This window comes from Strix aluco, chromosome 9 (genome assembly GCF_031877795.1).
Source record: "Strix aluco isolate bStrAlu1 chromosome 9, bStrAlu1.hap1, whole genome shotgun sequence".
Classification (NCBI taxonomy): domain Eukaryota; kingdom Metazoa; phylum Chordata; class Aves; order Strigiformes; family Strigidae; genus Strix; species Strix aluco.
The window spans coordinates 7,778,809-7,797,293 of NC_133939.1; the positions used below are offsets into that span (position 1 = coordinate 7,778,809).

At 43.2% G+C, this 18,485-nt stretch overlaps 1 protein-coding gene across 3 annotated transcripts in view; it reads right to left on the bottom strand.

Annotated features, from left to right (window-relative positions):
• Nucleotides 1-16,322, bottom strand: part of LOC141927011 (glypican-5-like) — a 396,192-nt gene extending 379,870 nt beyond the window's left edge. For all 3 annotated transcript variants that reach the window (XR_012624270.1, XR_012624269.1, XM_074833620.1), the window contains exon 1: nt 16,084-16,322. Coding sequence is in view for 1 of the 3 variants with exons in the window: in XM_074833620.1 (XP_074689721.1) it covers nt 16,084-16,258 (175 nt within the window). In the remaining 2 variants the exon portion in view is untranslated. The remainder of the gene's footprint in view (nt 1-16,083) is intronic.
• Nucleotides 16,323-18,485: the final 2,163 nt, after the last annotated feature.

Here is an 18,485-nt window from a genome sequence, read left to right on the forward strand (position 1 = left end):
AAAGACTCAGCTTGGTAAGTGCCAGATGTTGAGTAGGGCAAGCACTAGCTGCCATACCCAAGGGAGAGCACAGTGGTCACTACCTCCAGATCTTGCACTCCCATAGAGGGATGACAAATTGTTTAATGCTGATTAAATGAAATAACTTCACATCAGTCCAGTGCTAAGTGACACAAATTCTTTGAATGCAGGCCTATCTGGGAGACTTGCAGACAGTAAGATTGGGAATGCAAAAGGGCTTCCTAACTCCACAGTACATTTAAGTTCAAAAGATTTACACTCTTGAGGATCCATCCTTCTCTTTCCTCCTAGAATTGATATAAAAGCATGAAAACTAGATTGATGCACATAAAGTACATTTTAAAACAATCTAGGCTGATAGAGGTCAGTGGGTTTACATCAAGGGGGGGTTATACATTAAGTACTTTAATGCCAACTCCTTCCTCAACTTTCCCAGGACAACATATAAAATTGCAATACAGAGGTGAGAGAAAAATTACAAGAACTTTCATTAATTTCTTCAGAGTCCACTATGACTCATCTTTTATTATGTCTCACCACATTCACAGCAGAAAACCCCATGCATTTTTTCCACCAACAAAAGTCATAAATACATACAAAATATTTTCTAGAGTCTAGTAAATCTTCCTGCTCTATATCAGCCAAGGACAACAATAAACTAACAACTGCATTTCTGCTCTCCGGTGGGGAAAGCATTTCACTGCCCCAGAACTTCACCTTACAGTACCTGAAAAAAGTGCCACAGAAACCACACATGGTGGAAAGCCTAAACTGAAACACAACTGTGTAGCACTCTCTGGATTATAGTGTTTACAGCAAAACTGAAGTTGTTTTTAAATGAAAGATGTATGTTTCTAGTCCTGTACAGTTGTAACTTCTGAATGCAAATCAATACGAGGCTGCCTATCTAGTTCTACAGGGAGATGAAATAAAATACCTTTACGAGAGGTGTGAATTGCCTCATTCATCTCAACTTTGAAGCCTAACGATAATTTAGATGTTAACGCCAACTGTTTTACCAATGACAGATGTCCCTTTTTTTATAGGAACTGCTCCTTAATATGTTTTACCTGCAGTGATAAGATCCACATAAGGTGGCACAGCACAGAAAATTTCAAAGATATTGATAAGTTCATGTTCAATTGTATTTCCTACTATTTTTTATCTGTCAACATAAAAATCTGTAAGGTTAGACAGGAAGAACAAACAAAAGCAAAAAAAACAACTCAAGGACCCAAAGGACGATTAGATATTTGGGCCACGGCCTCAGAAGGGGAAATTTCAAGAACACTATTGGAGAAGTGAGGCATAACAATTCCCTGACCCTCCCTTCCTCCCCAAGATTTGAATACTTACATTTTTGTCATCTCACTTGAAAGCTACACATGAAGCCAAGTGCTCAGACAACATGTTCTCTTTCCTTTAAAAAAATACGTATCCATCTTCCTGAAGTGTTAATTTTACAGCCCAAATCCCAAATGCTTTTGACCAGTTCAGCCATTTCTCATTCTCAAGTCATTGCACAAAACCTAACAGTTATACACAGGCTTACTGAACAGTTTCTATCAGTTTTCACCAGTATTTGAACTAATTTCTTTAGGATTCCATTTCCCCTTCCATTTTATTTCTTTATTTTTAGGGAAAAGAAAGGTAAAAACTCTAAAAACCTGGGTGAAATATCCAGAAATCTGATGAAAAGCACAATGAGCTGTTGATACTATTTACACAACAGGAATAGCAATCATTTACAGAGCTGAACCAAAACTAAGAAACTGATTACTAGGCAAGACACCCCTCACTAGGGCTAATTCTTCAAATTCATCACCCATGACACAGTAATTAATTAAAAAAAAAGCAACAGCAAGACCACAGTATCACAGGGTCTCTGCATCTTGTTCCTGGTTCTTTGGTTCCTTATAGAGATAATGCCACTGCTACCAGTAGCAGTGACACTGATGTAAAACTAGAGTTTGTTGCCACAAATTGGACCCACAGGCACTGGAAGACAACCTACAGCAGGCAGAAGAGGAAAGAGCCCAACATACACGACAGTCTAACTAGAGATGAACACTCATTCAGCATGAGCATGCAGAAGAAATAAAATTTGCACGTGCTGTCTCAGGAGTTTGGCCCCACACTGCCATGCTAGTTACTCCTCCGCACATCCACACATCCCTGCAGGTAAGGCTGGCAGAGCTGAATGCTTGTTCCAAGTTATGCCACATTGAAAATTGCAGGGCAACTGCACAGTACTTAAGGGTAATGAAAAACAACAGCCTTCAATAACCACCATTCACCACAGCCAAAAAGTACCAGCTGGCAGCCCCACAGATCACATACAAGAGACCAGTAGCCTGTTTCTGATGATCTAGGCTGAACCTAGATTTATACTCAGATCACTTGTTCCATGCTAGACCACATGATCAATATTTTGCACACAGGGCAGGAAAGAGGCAAGGTAAGTAATATCAGAGGGCTTGGTTCAGCACCCCTGGATGTCCATGGAGACACCCAGTGGCACCAACAGTAATACAGAAAAACAACTAAATACAGTTAAAGACACAACATTGTACTGTGCTTCCTGCTTCTGTAGGGATTTAGTAGTTTAACACAGCTCTGAACTTAGAAGGCTTTGGGTCAAACTCTTAAGTGAATCCTGTTCCAAGAGCACAGCCAGGAAACCCCAGACAACCTCCCATTATAAAAAAGTCAAAATTAACAGAAAAATGAACCTACAAAGAATTATAATTTAGAAACACTTTAATTATCTTAGAGTGATACGCACTTCATTTCAGACAAGTACTTGTGATTTTTAGCTGCATACATTCCATTAAAATCAATGGAAGGTCAAACAGTTTAAACCCCAAACACATCAAGGAGTTGGTGACAGTATTAAGTGGCCCAAAAAGCAGCAAGAGCCCATTAGGAAGCTAATGTAGCCCCCATTAAATTAAGGGCCATGATAGTACTTCCACTTAGGCACATGGTTCTTCTGAAGTCAGGAGTGGGAATGGCCTTCTGCCCTTCCTAATTTGTTTTTACATTGCTTTGTTCTGCCCACCTAGACCATGGAAAATGTTCTGGTTGTACCAGGAGGAGATTTTACCTTCTCCCAGGGCAGCAGCAATAAGGAATGAAGAACTAGAAGATTAAAGAAGGTCCACAATGAAATCCCACCTGAAGGGACCATTCCCTAATTTCTGGGTACCAACCACACCCCCAAGCTGGAAAGCAGCCGAGTTCACTGCACATGATGCATCCCACCACCCCTTCCTGCACCCCAGCAGTAAGTTTAGCAGGAAGGCCTGTATCTTGCTGAGACATCTTGAGCCAGAATAACGGATTCTGAAACAGATGCAACTTCCCAAAAAACTTAGAAGAGCAGGATACTTTGGAAGATGTTCCAAAAGCCTTTAAGCTGGGACCACAGACCAGCAACTTTTGAAAACCAGTGTGGAAACCTTTGATGGGCTCCTAGGTTTGGCAACACTAAAATGTATGTTTGACCACACTTCGTTTCCCATGTGTAAAAGAGGAGGATACTTACCTTTCGTTTGTTTCCTTAGTTTGCAAGCAATTCCTAGTGGAGACTGCCTTTTGCTATGTGCTTGTTCAGTGTTCTCTAAAGCCTGCTTTTGATTTTGATCCTATGCACCTGTTATATAAATTAAGAAATCATGTTTCTTCCCTTACATCAATAAAACAAGGCACCATTCACAGTACATTGAAGTGATTATGTTTCCCTTCTTGCTTGTGTTATTCCATTCAAAACCAACAGCATTACTGATGCTTCAGAGCTAACCATTCAAGATGGACAGAGCAGTCTAGCGTGACGCAGAGCTGGTTGAAGCCAGCATACACACTGGCAGGCAGCGCTGGCTGCACTCAATCCACATTTGGAAAGGCCAGAGGCAGGCAGTTAGAGAGGAAGCTGGGTTGAGGATGGCAGCCATCAGAGACGCAGCGGCAGCCAAACTGACACGAGCTGGCCCTATTCAGTCCTTGCTACTCAGCTAATGTTTTGGCACCTGTGATAGTGACTCTAGAATAAACTTTCCAAATCTAAGCCAACAGCCCTGCCAACAAACGACATCGACACTTTTCATCACAGTTGGTGCTTATTTCTATCAGAGAAGGCCACAGAGTACGGCAGGTCCATGACCAGCAAAGGGGGAACTCACAGGGAGCTTTAGATCACAACCAGGTAACAACCAAACCACAGTTGCTTTTTGGGGAAGGCAAATGTTTATATTTCCGGACATATGTAGGGCAAACCAGGTTAGAAAGAGTAAATTTGATTACTGCAGCTTGAAACTGAAAATGCAACACTTTAGCCAAATACAACTTTGTGCTGCTCGGAATGGTAACAGATAGATTTTTTTTCCCCCCCCAGACTTCAAAACTAAGATTAGGAGACTAAAGTCAAGCCTCCTCTAAGCAGAAGTTTGAAAGCCTTTCTCCAAAAGCAATGTTTTCATTCTCTTTTTTTTAAAAGCCCTACTCTGTTTTGGGAAGGGAGTGTTTTTTCTATGTATGCTTTGTTCCCTTGCCTTCAGACCCATTACACCTCTCCTTCTAACCGCCCATGTAAAAATAGAAGATAACTAACAATCACATGCTATTCTGCACTTCTGAAAAACTGATTCATCTTATTTGTTGCAAGGAGGGACTATTTTGACTGCCAACACATGGCAGTCATACAAGATCCTAGGTGCTGTTCCCCAAATACTACTTTGTAAGCCCCTTTCCCTTCTGAAGACATTACTCAAGCCTTCCAGTTCCCACTTTTTGCATTTCCTTATGGGAGAACAATGGGGCAGTAACATGGGAGAGAAGGGTTTGAGATTTCATTCTCTGACTGACTCCCAGGACAAGTCATGTGGAGTACAGAGATAACAGTATTTTGCAGACAGACATCCATGCTTTGGAGTGGCAAGACACAAGCTCTGGTCCTGAAGCAGCAGAGGATGATCTGAATTCAGGTGCAGCATCACGCCAGGTATGGCTAGGCTCCTTGCAGCACAGCACTGGACTGTAGCTATTTGGAGCATGCTGGAACAAGACCAAATCCACCTGGAGACTTAAGCATAAACAACCCTGATCTCTTTGTGCCTTGTTTTTTCAGCCACAAAGCAAGAATAATTTCCCTACATCAGTAACAATAAAACATTGCTCAAGAATGAACACCTGAAAAAAACTGAAGAACAGAGGGTTAAAGGCCAGAGCTACTCTTTACCTGGAAAACTGGAGATCCTCAGCCTTGCTCTGGAAATCCAGTTTCTATTTGCAAGAGACCTAAAACTTTGGCCACCTTCCTGTTTTCAGTAGTCAGATTTCCATCTTCTGGCCTACATACCTGCAATATAGTGAACTACTGCCAGCAAAGTCTAGGGTGAATACCTATTTTTTTCAAGTTAGGAGCAAATGCCCCACTGCAGCTCTGAGACATCCTACTTCATGTAAGCCTCCTGTCTCCATGCTGCTGTGCTACAACACTGCAGTTTTCCACCAGCAACTTTGCAACTCAACTGCTGTTGAGAGTTTGATCACTTCAAAACTACTTTTTCTGCAAGCTCCCCTCTACCATTACATGGCTGATTTGTGAATTAGTTACTTTGCTTTAATGAGCATGGAATTTGGTATCCCCACACTATATGTCTGCTACACAATTTCTTCTTCATAATACTCTAAAATTCCAAAGGAGGAAGAAACATACTCTTTGGGCTCAAAGACCCAATCAAGTTACGATGCTTAATGAGTCACCACATCTTAAATTAACTTCATTCATTCCAGGTGCATGTGTCCCAGACTTAGGCTGGATTCACTTATACAAAAAAAGCTTAATGCTGTATCTGTCACTAGTGCAAATACATAGAGCACTGTTTCAGGGCAGAACAAACATCCATGAAGGGTACTGCAAAGAGGAAGGTGTTAAGAATAGGATAAGAAGGAAAAGGCCTGTATTTTAGCGAGGGAGATACAGGTTTTGCATTAGGAAAAAGCCCAAAGCAGTAAGGTAATTAAGCACTGGAATAAACAGCATAAAAAGGTTGTGATCTTCTATTACTGAATTAAAGACAGCTTAGCCTGGCTGCAAGTAGCAGGAATGGACCAGATGATCACTTCAGGTCCATTTCAGCACTATTTTCTATTATTCTGTTCTTTCAGCAGCTCTCGCAGTGTATTTTTCTAATTACACCCAGTTTTCACCAGATTACTCTCCCTTTATTCACATTTCCTAGCATAAACACCCAGGGCAAGCTGTTCTGGACACTAGCTCCTTTGGCACTACGCTGCTGTACCTTTTGTGAGGATTTGGCCCTTAAGATCTCTCAAGAGTAGAGCTTTAATTTCACAGCACGGATCTTGCTCATTTTACTCCATATTTACCGAGAACAAAGGGAAGACTATGCAAATGCCCTGCTACTTAGACCTGAACAAAGTGGAAGCAAACATGTAGATGTGAATGGGAGACATAATGGTATGAAAAAAAGCAGCCCTTTTCAAAAGTAAAATGACTTTGTCAGGGTCCCTTTGCACTATGTGCATGGATGATTTGTGACAAAACAAAAAAGTGCTAGCCTAGCACGTCACCCATGTCAGAGATTAGAGCACTTCAAAACCCTCAGTAGTTCAAGCACTTTCTGGAACTTGAAAGGCTTTCTTAGGCAATGCTTAGCTTCTTTATGGCTTTTACACAACTTTGATGTGCACCTAAGAGTGAGGAATCTTAATCTGAAGGTTTTCTATGGAAAATATCCATATTGTATAATAAATCACAAAATCTTGTCACCCTGATTTACATGAGTCAAAAGTTTGCAAAACTTTGTGCCTAAAGTTAAAGATTCTGAGTCATCATTTCGATACTCAAATAAGAACCCTGAATTTCCAAGCACTTCGTTACTTTCAAAAGGCTTCTCTAATAATAGCACTGGAGTAATATTTCTAATCATTGACAAAGTATGGTGTGCAACGCAGTAGTCAGTTATGCAAGTGTCACTTTTTCCCCCATTCTCATTCCCTCTTTAAAGCAGAGATTTAAAGTTCCTTAATGTTAAGGGATCTGTGGAAACACAATCAATTTCTCATGTGTTACAAAACCTCTTTTCTGTGTGCAAACATGGATGTGTAAACATAAGCTTCATTCTCCCCCCTCACTATACACACTTAACCCCCAGTAGCATTAATGGGAATTATGCATGCATAACGAGCAGAGAACAGTCCCCTTATGAATAGGGCCCTTGTTGGAACAACGAATACATTTAACCATTAACGTCTAGAGATGTGCTGAACTATCCAATTTAACTAGCTGCCAAACAAAGCTACCATGACCTATCTGATACTGTCAGGTTCGGAAGACAGCTCTCTGAAATTTGTCTCTCATTTGTTTTTAAAGGACTTCACAGTGATCTGCACAGCAGAGCTGGGGCTCTTTGTCAAAATGAACTTCTCGGAGAAGGATGGCCCTCCAGAATGGCTGTCAAATCCACCATGTGATAGAAGAAGTCTTGAAAGGGGAAAGACCATGACCTCAGGAAGCAGAGTGATTAGAAGACCAAAAATCCATACATACACACTTCAAATGCCTATATATGTTGACCATCAGTATTAATGGAAACCCAGTAAGAACAGAGAAAGGCAGAATATGGTACAGAATCATATAAAGCAAGCTAAAAACTACGTATCAAAAGAACAGAGGGGGAAAGGCTGATTAAAGACAACATCTAGAGGAATAATTTTCTGTCTTCTACAGCTCTGAAGTTCTGATGCAATTGCCTGGCTACACTTGCTCTTTATTCCTATGTTTTAGCTATCAAAATGCAAGAGAGAACCTGAGAATATCATATGCATTAATGATACTTCCTAAGACTTTTGAGTCCACAAATAGCAAATAAATTTAATGGTATCATCTATAATACTTAAAACTCCTCCACTGTCTTAAGTTCTTTCTGTATTCTTTGAACTAGTGCCTTGAAATTTCACAAGAAAAAACTTTACATATTAATCATGCACATAAGAATACACTAAGAAGGTAATTAATAACCATCCTTTAAAACTGATGTACTGACAAGAGTAAAATAGGTTGATTTATTCTCATGAAAGCGTATGCATAGTTCTTACCCATAATAAGAGGCAAGGTTGTGGTTGCTCCATCATAAATCATTCGCTAAGTACTGCTGAGGTGCTTGGTGCTGTACAACAGCACTTAGAGCCCCAAGGATGTCCAGGACAGTCAAACACTCTATAAAATTTGCCTGTGAGACTGCCAGGGCAAGCCCTCGGCATGCCTGTGCAGCACCTGATACAGAAGAGACCACCTTCAATCCACAGTGAGCCTTTGGGTGCTACACTACAGAAGTGCAGAAACCTCTCACCTCAAGAGTAAACCCACCAGAGGCAGCTGAATTGTCTGCTGGAGAAAACACAGAGCAACAGAATTGATTATGTTGCATTTCTAAGCTACGTAGGTTTACTTGTCATCAGATGCCCCTAGACTACAGGGCTCAGTATGGAACTGGCAAAATCTTCTCAGCCACTTGAGTTTCATTTGACACCCTAAAATGGGGATACAAATATTGTCCTTACATTCTTCTACAGGGTGGTCATAAGGACCAGTGTTGCTAAAGTAGTTCAGACACAAAGAGCTAATTCCAAGTATCAGGATTGCTTCAGAAAGTATTTAGTTCTTGAAACAGACAAAATGCAGCAATAAAAAAAATTATTCTGGACACCTGTTATCTCTTTAACAGAGCAGTTCGACACACAGTCCTACCACCCTTACTCCACAACACAGGTCAGTTCCCTGCCCGTACTGCTACTGGTCCAGACCACACATAGTCTCCTAGCACACCTGTATCTACAGAAGACCACCTTGGGTCATGAAGGACACGAAAGGAGAGAAAAATCCTTGTCCTCCTAAATCTGTACTATGTGATCCTGTGGACCCAGCTCTTAGCTTGGGACTCAGCTCACTTTTGTAGATCCAAACAGAACAAGATGCAAAATATTTCTGCACAGTATTTTTCCATCAAATAATATATTGCCTTAAAAAAATTAAAACCTAAGTGCCTGGTAGAAGGTGGAAACAGACTTGCTTCCCTACCTTTTTTTAGCCTTAAGAAGATAATCATTAAACGTTAGCTAGGTACCTCATTTCATCCACTGATGCTGCTCAGAAGTTACCTTAATGTGAATGAAACAAATATCTGTAAATATCTCTTCATAGATATCAGGATGATTCTATCATATTAAATAGTGATACCTAATCAAGTTGACAGAGATTGAGAGACTAAGTATAAATTCTGTGTCATGGGCTTGGCTGCTGTTTAAAAATTGATTCTGATCCATCAAAATCCGTATTTTCCCCTAGAAGCAGATGCTGTGCTCTAAAGTGTTAAATGATGAGTATGTATTTGAAGTATTATTAAAACATATGCCTCTATCATGTCATTTTATGCTTTCATGGGAGAAAGATTCAATTACAAAGACTTTTCAATACTTGGAACTACAGCTCCAGTTTTATACCATCTAAAAAGCAAAACCATTTTTAAAAAAAAAATCCATTTTACTGCCCAGGGTGCATTTCACAGATCCTCGGGTTCATGCCAATTTTCATGATTAATCTTTATAAAAGCTTTTACTCATTTTGATGTATTTATTTTATTGATTTATACAGCTATTATTATCATGCCAACTTTGTTTCCACTTATCACATTAATGCCTTTTCATTAGTACTGCCCTTTGGTTAAGAACTGACTGCTCAGCCCTGTAATACTGGAGTGGGGGAGGGATATTTTTCTATTACTTTCCCATTACAATCTGATGGTAAAACTTCAGTGGCACATAAGGTGCTACAGAGGCAGCTCTTGGGAGCCACCAGTATTTTAAGGATGGGTCATTTCTTGCTAAACTTGTTCTCCATCCTGAGATCCAGTTCAATATCAGAATCACCAGATCTTAAGCCAACCTTTAAAAAAAAACAATAAATCACTACACAGTCTTTTCAGCAGAGATTTCTGAGAGAATGAATAGTCCATGTGAATTGTAGGAATACTTGGCTCTTTCCCTTGACTCAGTTTGATAACAAGATGTGTGTGTTGGGGGAGAGTAGGTACTCTGCTGATTCTTGGATTCCTTCCCAAGACATTTGCAGGAAATGTTGGTCTGAATAGCTAAGCCAGCCATCTTACTCACCTGAACAAAATGCTCGTGCAAGTCACTGAGGACACTGTTTTTTCTGAGTCTCACTGATAGGAGAACTATAGATTTCCATCTGGCAGTGGAACAGTGATTCCATCTTTATGAGGCACTAAGTAAGTTTAAACAGATTTTTTTTTGCCTATAGATTACTCCCAGGAGGGCATTACAGAGTGGGCAGCTGGTCCTGTGTCAAACAGAAATTTAAGGCATGGGAAAAGAAGAGGGGAGAAAAAGATATTAACGCTGGTGTGAGCCTTGCCTGCATCCACAGTCATCACCAGCTTTAGGTCAACACTTCTGGTGACAGTCTGAGCCTGAAGAGTGCTATAAAATCCTGAGAAGATTAAGGAAGGAAGCATTCTTACTCCAGAAGAGCTGCAGGCTGCAAAAGCATAGCTTTTTTGCTCAGAACAGCTATAACAGCAAGCGGAGACTACAGCCCATGACTGCCCAGAGACTCTGGAAAGCCTGCCTCCTCACTGGGACTGCCTCCAGATGAGAGGGGTGAAGGAAGGACAGCTTTCAGGCTCAGTTTCTAGTTCAGAAACCAAGGTAACTTCTAGCTTTTTCTCTCACATAAAGCAAGAATTAAGTGAAAGTCAGCCTGAAGAAATGAAGGTCTAACTCACTGATATTTTGTCTGGCTGTGATTTACCTCCCTTTCAGGGCAGCTGTTCAGCAATACCCCTCAAAATAACATACCATGATACAGCCCACAGAAGGGGAAACTGAGGCACAATTAGCCTTGTTTTAGGCTATTCAGAGAGTGACAAAAATGGGAACAGAATCCATCTCACATTGCACCAGTACATTCCCAACAGGTTGACAGTCTGTGGTTTAAACCACCAAGAAATCAGTGTGTCCATAAATAAGCAAATACTAAGTGTAATAGGAAGAAAACCTTCCATTATAGCGAGCTGTAAGTAATGCCAAGGACATTTTACAAGCTTGTTATAACTACCAGGATTTTCTAAAAGAAAAAGAAACCTCACAGAAACATGATTACTTTTCGTCCCTTTCCTTAAAATCTTAACCACCCCACACTGTTTCTAAGCATTAACGCAACTCTGCTCATCCAGCAGCCCTTTCTGCCAGATCTTCATCCACGCTACTGAAGGCAGTCCCACACAACCACGTATGCAGGTGAAGAGTAAACCCAAGTATACACTGCAGTTCATACCAGAGGATTTTAGCCACTCATTCTGACAGGGCAAAAACTTTCCAGAGCCAATAAAGCAAGTACATTTCACATCTGGCACACACCAGACTTATGAGTGACTTTGACAGAATGCTGCTGTGAGCAAAATGTGTTTCAGCACTGCACCTTTACTGGGGGAATTACAGTGTTCTCGTTAAGATAATAGAAATAAAGAGCTGAGTGGTGATAAAAGAGAAAAACAGGAAAATAAAGTGTGGCATGACCCATTTCATAATAAAATTGCTAGTTTAATAAATAGTCTTGGATATATTCAAAAAGGGATCTAGCTCATGCTCCTTTCCCAACATGATGGGATCCAGTCTAATGCATGTACCACACGCAGCAAGGAGCTTCTGGTAGGAATCTAGGACTTTCCTGTTTCTATTTAGAAAGTAGAATAGTTTTAATGTATAAATTGTTAATGCATGTCCAGCTCTGCTATGGGATATTCATTACATACACATGGTAATGAACACTCCTGATTTAAGGTGCAGGATGACAGTAGAGAATAAAAAGCTTTTAATAGGACTAAATCTGCCCTTCAGAAGTAAGTCCCTGAGCACAATCTGGGCAGCTTCTGTGGTCTTTGCAAAGCAGTAGAGCAGCAAGATAAGCAAATCATCCTTTTGGTAGTCCTCAACAAGATCATTACTTAGAAGGTAAAGAGTTCCTAGAATTCTTTTACAAGTGAGAAATATTTTCCTTGCTTACTAGAAATCAGCGCAGTTCTTCTATCTCTGTTTATCATATGTTTACAGACTTTTTTTTTTTTTGCATGATCATACACTAGTCAATAAACAAAAGAGATAGAACTGAGCCTACATAAATGGGAACGACGTTCTTGTGGTTACGTGATTACCAAAGGGATCAAGAGGGCTACTTGTATTCTGGTTCTACTACATTTCACTGCCTGAATGTGGACAAATCACTGACTCCAGTTGGGTTCATTCAGTTTTCCTACTGTGAAGTTGGAAAGCAGTGACAGTCAGCCACCACCGTGCTCCATGCCACAGAAAAGCCTGTGAATAAACAGAACTTTAAACACAGTCTGTGCCAGTCCACAGTTATGCTGTAATATAACCCAGGGCTCACGGCAGCCCCATGGCTGGGAGGAATACCATACGTAGCAGTACGCATCAGATTTGAGATATCTAGACTCCCTGGAACCAAAGACTGAGTCCCCTGGCAAGATTAACACAGTCCTTCACCCTTGGAGACAGCATAAAATTCTCCTGCATCAAAATGTTAACCAAGGAGCTCCTACAAAAACATCCCAGCTCAGCCTGTGATAACCAAAGTACAAGATCGGGAACACATTACCTCATTTTCCAGTCAGGGGAAGACACACACACAAAAAAATTTCATCTGAATCACAGCCAAGGCAGCGGTACCTTTACCTGACCAATCTGTTTGCTATTTGCAGCAAATTACCCTTGAAACATTCAGTTTGTTCCAGAAAAAGCAGGCTACCAGACAGCAGCACAGATTCCGCTAGCGGAGGAGAAAATCTTACAGACAGACCAGGGAGATTTGCTGCTCAAAAATGCCTGTCGTTTGGGCCTCTTATCCATCCCATGTCAAAACACTCTTCTTCCTTAGTCCTGCATTCATTAATGGACTACACTTCAGGGTGAAGGAAACTATGTAAGAGAAATTTAAGAGGAGGCTCCCAGGCATTCCTAAGAGCTCACTTCAGAAGGTGATGATTTTCAGAAGGGTTGCAGCCACATTCACATCACACCTTAAAGAGAAAAGCATTTTTTTCCCCAGGAGTCTTCCTCCTTCCCTTGACACTACGTTTTACACAAAAGGCTAGCAGGTCCTGCCCAAAGTCACTCTCCATCTCACTGTAGGTCATTGCTGACACCCCTCTCCTAACCCACTTAGCAATCACAGCAACCTGTCTGCAGACCATGTACCATGGGCAGGCAGCTACCAGTCCCCATGAAGCTTGTATCCAGGATCCATCATTGTATCCAAGATCCATCAGTGTGCAACTTCAACCCTGCAACCACAAGTAATACCACAGGAGGGTGTAGGCTACAAACTCTCCCAAGTACTTAGAGTTCATTTTATTACGGGTGAAATGGGTACCACCCATAAGAGGAGACAGAAAATATACACCTGACAGTCTGCCTGCTGATCCCTTGCCCGACACGGTGTTGGGCCTCTCTCCTTAACTGAGCTGCTGATTTTCCTGAAGGTTATAAGAACTTAATAATCCTCAAGACTTTAACCTCTGTCAGATTTGTTGTATTAGCCTATAAATACTGGCTTGAGATTAGCCAAGGGCTTTCAACGTTTTCATGATTGAAGATACCTAGTAAACAGACAACAGGACTGCAAAAGTTCCATTTTTTAGAGAAAACAAGCCAAAGACAACATGCAGGCAACTGAGGACTGAGCAGCACCCCAGTGCATGTGCACATGAGCAGAAGGTAGAGGGAAGCTCTCCACAGACTTCGTTCAGCACTAGATTCAGCTGAGCATGCTGCTCTCCGGTGTCACCCCCAGCTGCCCATCACTCTTCCTCTCTTCTACTTTAACTGACAACTGTCAGAAGCCTTCAGGGCAGATGCTTCAATATTTGTGTGTTGTTAAAATGCGTAATAAAATGAGCCAGTCCAATGAGATGTCCAAGAGAAAGAGAAAAGCACGGGGGTGGAGTTGTATTAAGCTATATTCACTGATAATAGCTGTCAGATGAAAACACTTCAGTACTTAATTAAAAGAGGACACAAGACAGGAGGCATTACTGCCTGGCAAGATACCATTAAAACACACAAGCTTTGGTGGAGCTGAGTATACTTAACGGACAGGGAAGATCAATATGCACCACTTTTCCTCAGCTCTCCTCTGCTCCAATCATCCTCTTGAAAAGAAACCTTTATCAGCTAAAATTTAAAAGCATATTACCCTCCCTCACCTTCTCTCATGCTATTTATTTTTTGAGAGCTTGTTATTCAACAGAAAAGTTCAGTATGACACAAGAATACAATGAAACCTCTCTGAAGCATCACAGCATCTACACCTTCCTTCTGGAAGCACACAATCTTCCCCAAGTTTCATCTACAGTACTGGAGTTTTATAGAAAATGGAAAACAATCAATTTAATTAAAATTTCAGGAACTTCTTCCAGGAGGAGCTCAGTAAAGAAGGTTAAACTTGCATCAAAATGGATGAAAAGCCTTGTTTTACCCTTTTTTTTTCCTAGCTTTTATATTTAGCTCTCAAGTAAGGTGTGATCTGATGCCTCTGTCAGCAAAAGAGAACGGTACCGTACTCCAACCTTCAAACTGCCATTCTTGCAACTCTCTTCTTGCCAAAAAATGAGGAATGATTCCTTGCTCACGGACAACTTTACAGCTATGTGTCATCTCAACTACTTCATGCAAAGCGGAGGTAAAGATCACCAGCACTGTGCAATCATTTACAGCCATAAGAGTTGCCACTTTAAGAGATCAGCCCAATGGCCTATCAAATTTAGTCCCCAAGACAGAAACTAGTGCCAAAAAACATATCCAAAACCCATTTAAGATAAGAAGTCTTTCCATCAGACTCAGACTTTGAATTGAACTGCTTTAAAAAAAAAAAAATGTGAAAAAATTATAAAGCAACAACCCAAATTGGCATTTATACCACCACACACCTACAGGTAATTGTGCCAGTATGAAGCAGCTAGAGACTGTTTTACAGGATTGATAGTCTTGGCTTTTTTATTCCTGTTCTTGTAAACATTTCCTTAAAACATGTAAGAGTCAGGGATGTGACTTCATTACCTAGATAGATACATGGTCATTCATAGAGTTTAATCATTTTTTGACATTGTAATGTACTTTATCCCCTTACAATGAATTCTACAGGGTAATTGTAGAACACACAAACCAAAATCGTTTCTTATTATATGTGTGTTACTTTTCAATTTCGTTGCTGTCACACTGTTCAGGAACTGTATGAAAAGACGAAAGGGAACACCACTCATCAACTTTCACAAGTATTAAGTGCTGCAGACTTACTGCTTAAGCAAAAGCTATGTTCCCTTGGCTGTATCCCTCCAAGGAGTTTCCTCTCTCTTTCCTTATGACGACCTACCTGAACTCCCCTGCCAGAGAACTCCTCCTAATTCAGAAGTTACGCTGTATTCACCAGCCTGCCCGAGGATCCCTCCACCCGGTCAGCAAAGGCAGTTTTCCTTAGCGACTCGGTTACTGAGCTGCCTTCTAAGAAAGGGATCCTCCCGGGAGGGAGCCTCTGCTTTGGGTGCTTCGCAAAGGGATCGCACCGGTCTTGAACACGGGGAAAAAAGGCCTGGTGCTTACGGTGCCGATCGGCAGCGATACCTGCACGATGTCAAAACCGAGGAGTCATTCTGGTCTCTTTTCCTAGGAAGTCTTTTAAAATTATTTCAGTAAGAGGCGTGCCAGAGGCGCCCGGTTCCCCGCTACCTGTGCCCGGCAGGGCAGCCGCCGCGGCTGCGGGCAGGGCGGTACACCGGCTTTTCGCAGCCAGGCGCGCAGCCCCCGACGGCGGCACCGGCGGAGAACCCCGGGCCGCAGGCAGAGGCGAGCCCCGCCGGCACGGCCGCCCGGCCCCGACCGTCCGCGGCACCCCGCGCCCCGCGGCACATCCCTCCCCGCCCCGCGGAGAAGCCACTCGGTACTGACCGGCCGTCGGCACGTCGGGGACCAGCTTGAGGGGCCCGATCTGCCGCAGCTGGAACGCCGTCCGCACTTCGTGGCAGCTGGGGGACTTGCCCGCCGCCACCCCGCCGCACAGCCCCGCCGCCGCCGCCGCCAGCAGCCACAGCCCCAGGACCCCGCGGCTCCCGTCAGCGGCCATCTCGCACCCCCGCGGCCGCGGGCCGGGCCGGAGCGCTGCGGGGCGCGGGCCGTGTGCCGGTGGCGGGCGCCAGTCCCGGCGGCGGCGCTGCCCCCGCCCGCCTCCCGCGCTCCTCCTCGGCGAGCGCCGCCGCCGCCGCCGCCCGCCCCCGCCCCTCCCCGCCCGCCCGCGGGGTCCGAGCGGGGCTCCGCCGCCGGAACGGGGAGGGGGGCGCGCGAGAAGGAGCCCTGAGGGCCGCCCCCGGTGCGGCCGCGCTGACACCGCGCCCGGCCCCGCGGCTCCGGGCGGGAGCAGCGCCGGTGCCGGAGACCGCGGGCGAGGCTTGGCCCCCCCAGCCCCACGGCGCTGACCCCCGGCAGGCAGCAGAAGGGGGCTGCGGGGCTGCTGCTGCTCAGCCTCGCGGGAAGTCGAGCCCAAAAGTTTTCACAGAGCATCTGCAGGGTGTGCGCCCGCCGCGAAGAGCGGGGCAGCAGCTGCGGGTCAATTCAAGTCCCCCAGAGCCTCAAAAGAAGGGAGACCGGGACCGGGGGAGGTGCGCTCTCGGCATGCGCTTGTTCTCCAAACAGGTACAGAGCGCAAACAGAGCAATAGATAGAAAACTCCTAAGCACTCCAGGTGGGGAAAACATGCACAGTTTGCTTCGATTCTGAAACTGCAGGCAGATGACGTGAAGGCTGTGGAAGAGTCTTCAGGAGACAAGTGTTAACTCCAGCCACAGTCACTGCAGAGACCAGAAAAAACTTTGCACCAGGAAACACATCCTTACCTACCAACTGCCTATACGAATTGTTGATTTGTACAAAAGCCAGCAGCTTCTGAACACATCCTGTATTGTTTTGGGGGACATAGATCCCTCCTGGGGCTGAGACCACCTTGAGAGCAGCCGGTGTCACCATCAGAGAGGTCTGCGATCTTTTCACTGCCCTGAGCATGCTTCGGTACCAACTGCTGTACCGCACAGTTCAGCACAGGACCGCGCTCAGCATCCATGAATATCTTCCATTTCACAAAAACAATTTCCAGCAAAGCCAAACCCCAAAAGTTTCCCACTAACAGCCCCATTTGCACTGTACTTTTCAGGCATATGGAGTACGTTATGAGCTACAAGAATTACTATTGTTTGAGGCCATTACGTCTGATTTCTTTAAGGTTACTTGCAACCCTCAAGATGCTTCTAATGTGCTCCTCGAGCCCACCTGCAGCTAATTTAACCATTATACATTCCCATAGGTAGTAATGAGAGGCTGAGCTCAGTGCTGTAGATAGTTGCCTGAGTTGTATTTTAATAGCTAGAAGCACAAATCCTTTAAGCAATTTGCTTGTATTAAACTTTGTTCCTATCAAGACAGCAAGAGATTAATTCTCTCTTTTTTGGAAAAAACAACCCCATTTGATTTGGAACATTTAACTTGTAAAGTTAAAAACAAACGTGAAGAACAAACCAGACATATAAATCAGGCTTCTACAGTCAAAAGCAGAGAAAAAGTCACCTTATTAGAAGCCTGCTCACCCAGGTCAGAGCAGCAGCCCTTTGCTCATCCTGCAGCTCTCAAAGGTCACCACAAGAGCCCAGGGCAGCAGGGAACGAGATGGTGCACCCGAAGGGCTGACCCCAAGAAGTCCAGAGCTCATGGACACAGGCATAGATTGCCTTTTTTTTCAGCTTGATATGAGTTATACTTCCAGCAAGGTTTAAGTTACATACACATGCATTAACAGGATCAGACCCCAAATCACAGTGGCAACAGGTAGATTAAAGAGAGATGAGGGAATAATCAGCATGGGTGCAAGAACAATTAGCATCATAAGGCACAGCACCCCGGCTGCCTACCTATTGTCCAGCATGTGGTTTTATGAACCCAAGGAAGAGGAACAAGTTGCCCCAGTTGCATTTTGTTTAACCTTGGGCCCAATCCTAAAAGACCCTATTCAGACAATACTCCCATTGACTTCAGTGGGAGTTCTGCCAGAAAAGAAATGGCAGGATGATGGATCTGATGAATAATTTACTTGACGAATAACAGCATTATTTGGCATATACATTATTCTATGAATAGCATTTAATCAGGCCTGTGCAAGGGCTCAAGTGGGATTTTTGCCATTGTTTTCTGTTAGTGGCAAGTTCAAATCCCAAATGGCTAATCCTTTTCTAACATGATTTATTTTAGTGCCTCATCTTTATATGATGGGTGTTCTTTTTCTCACCTGTCTTTTTCTGGCTACGTTG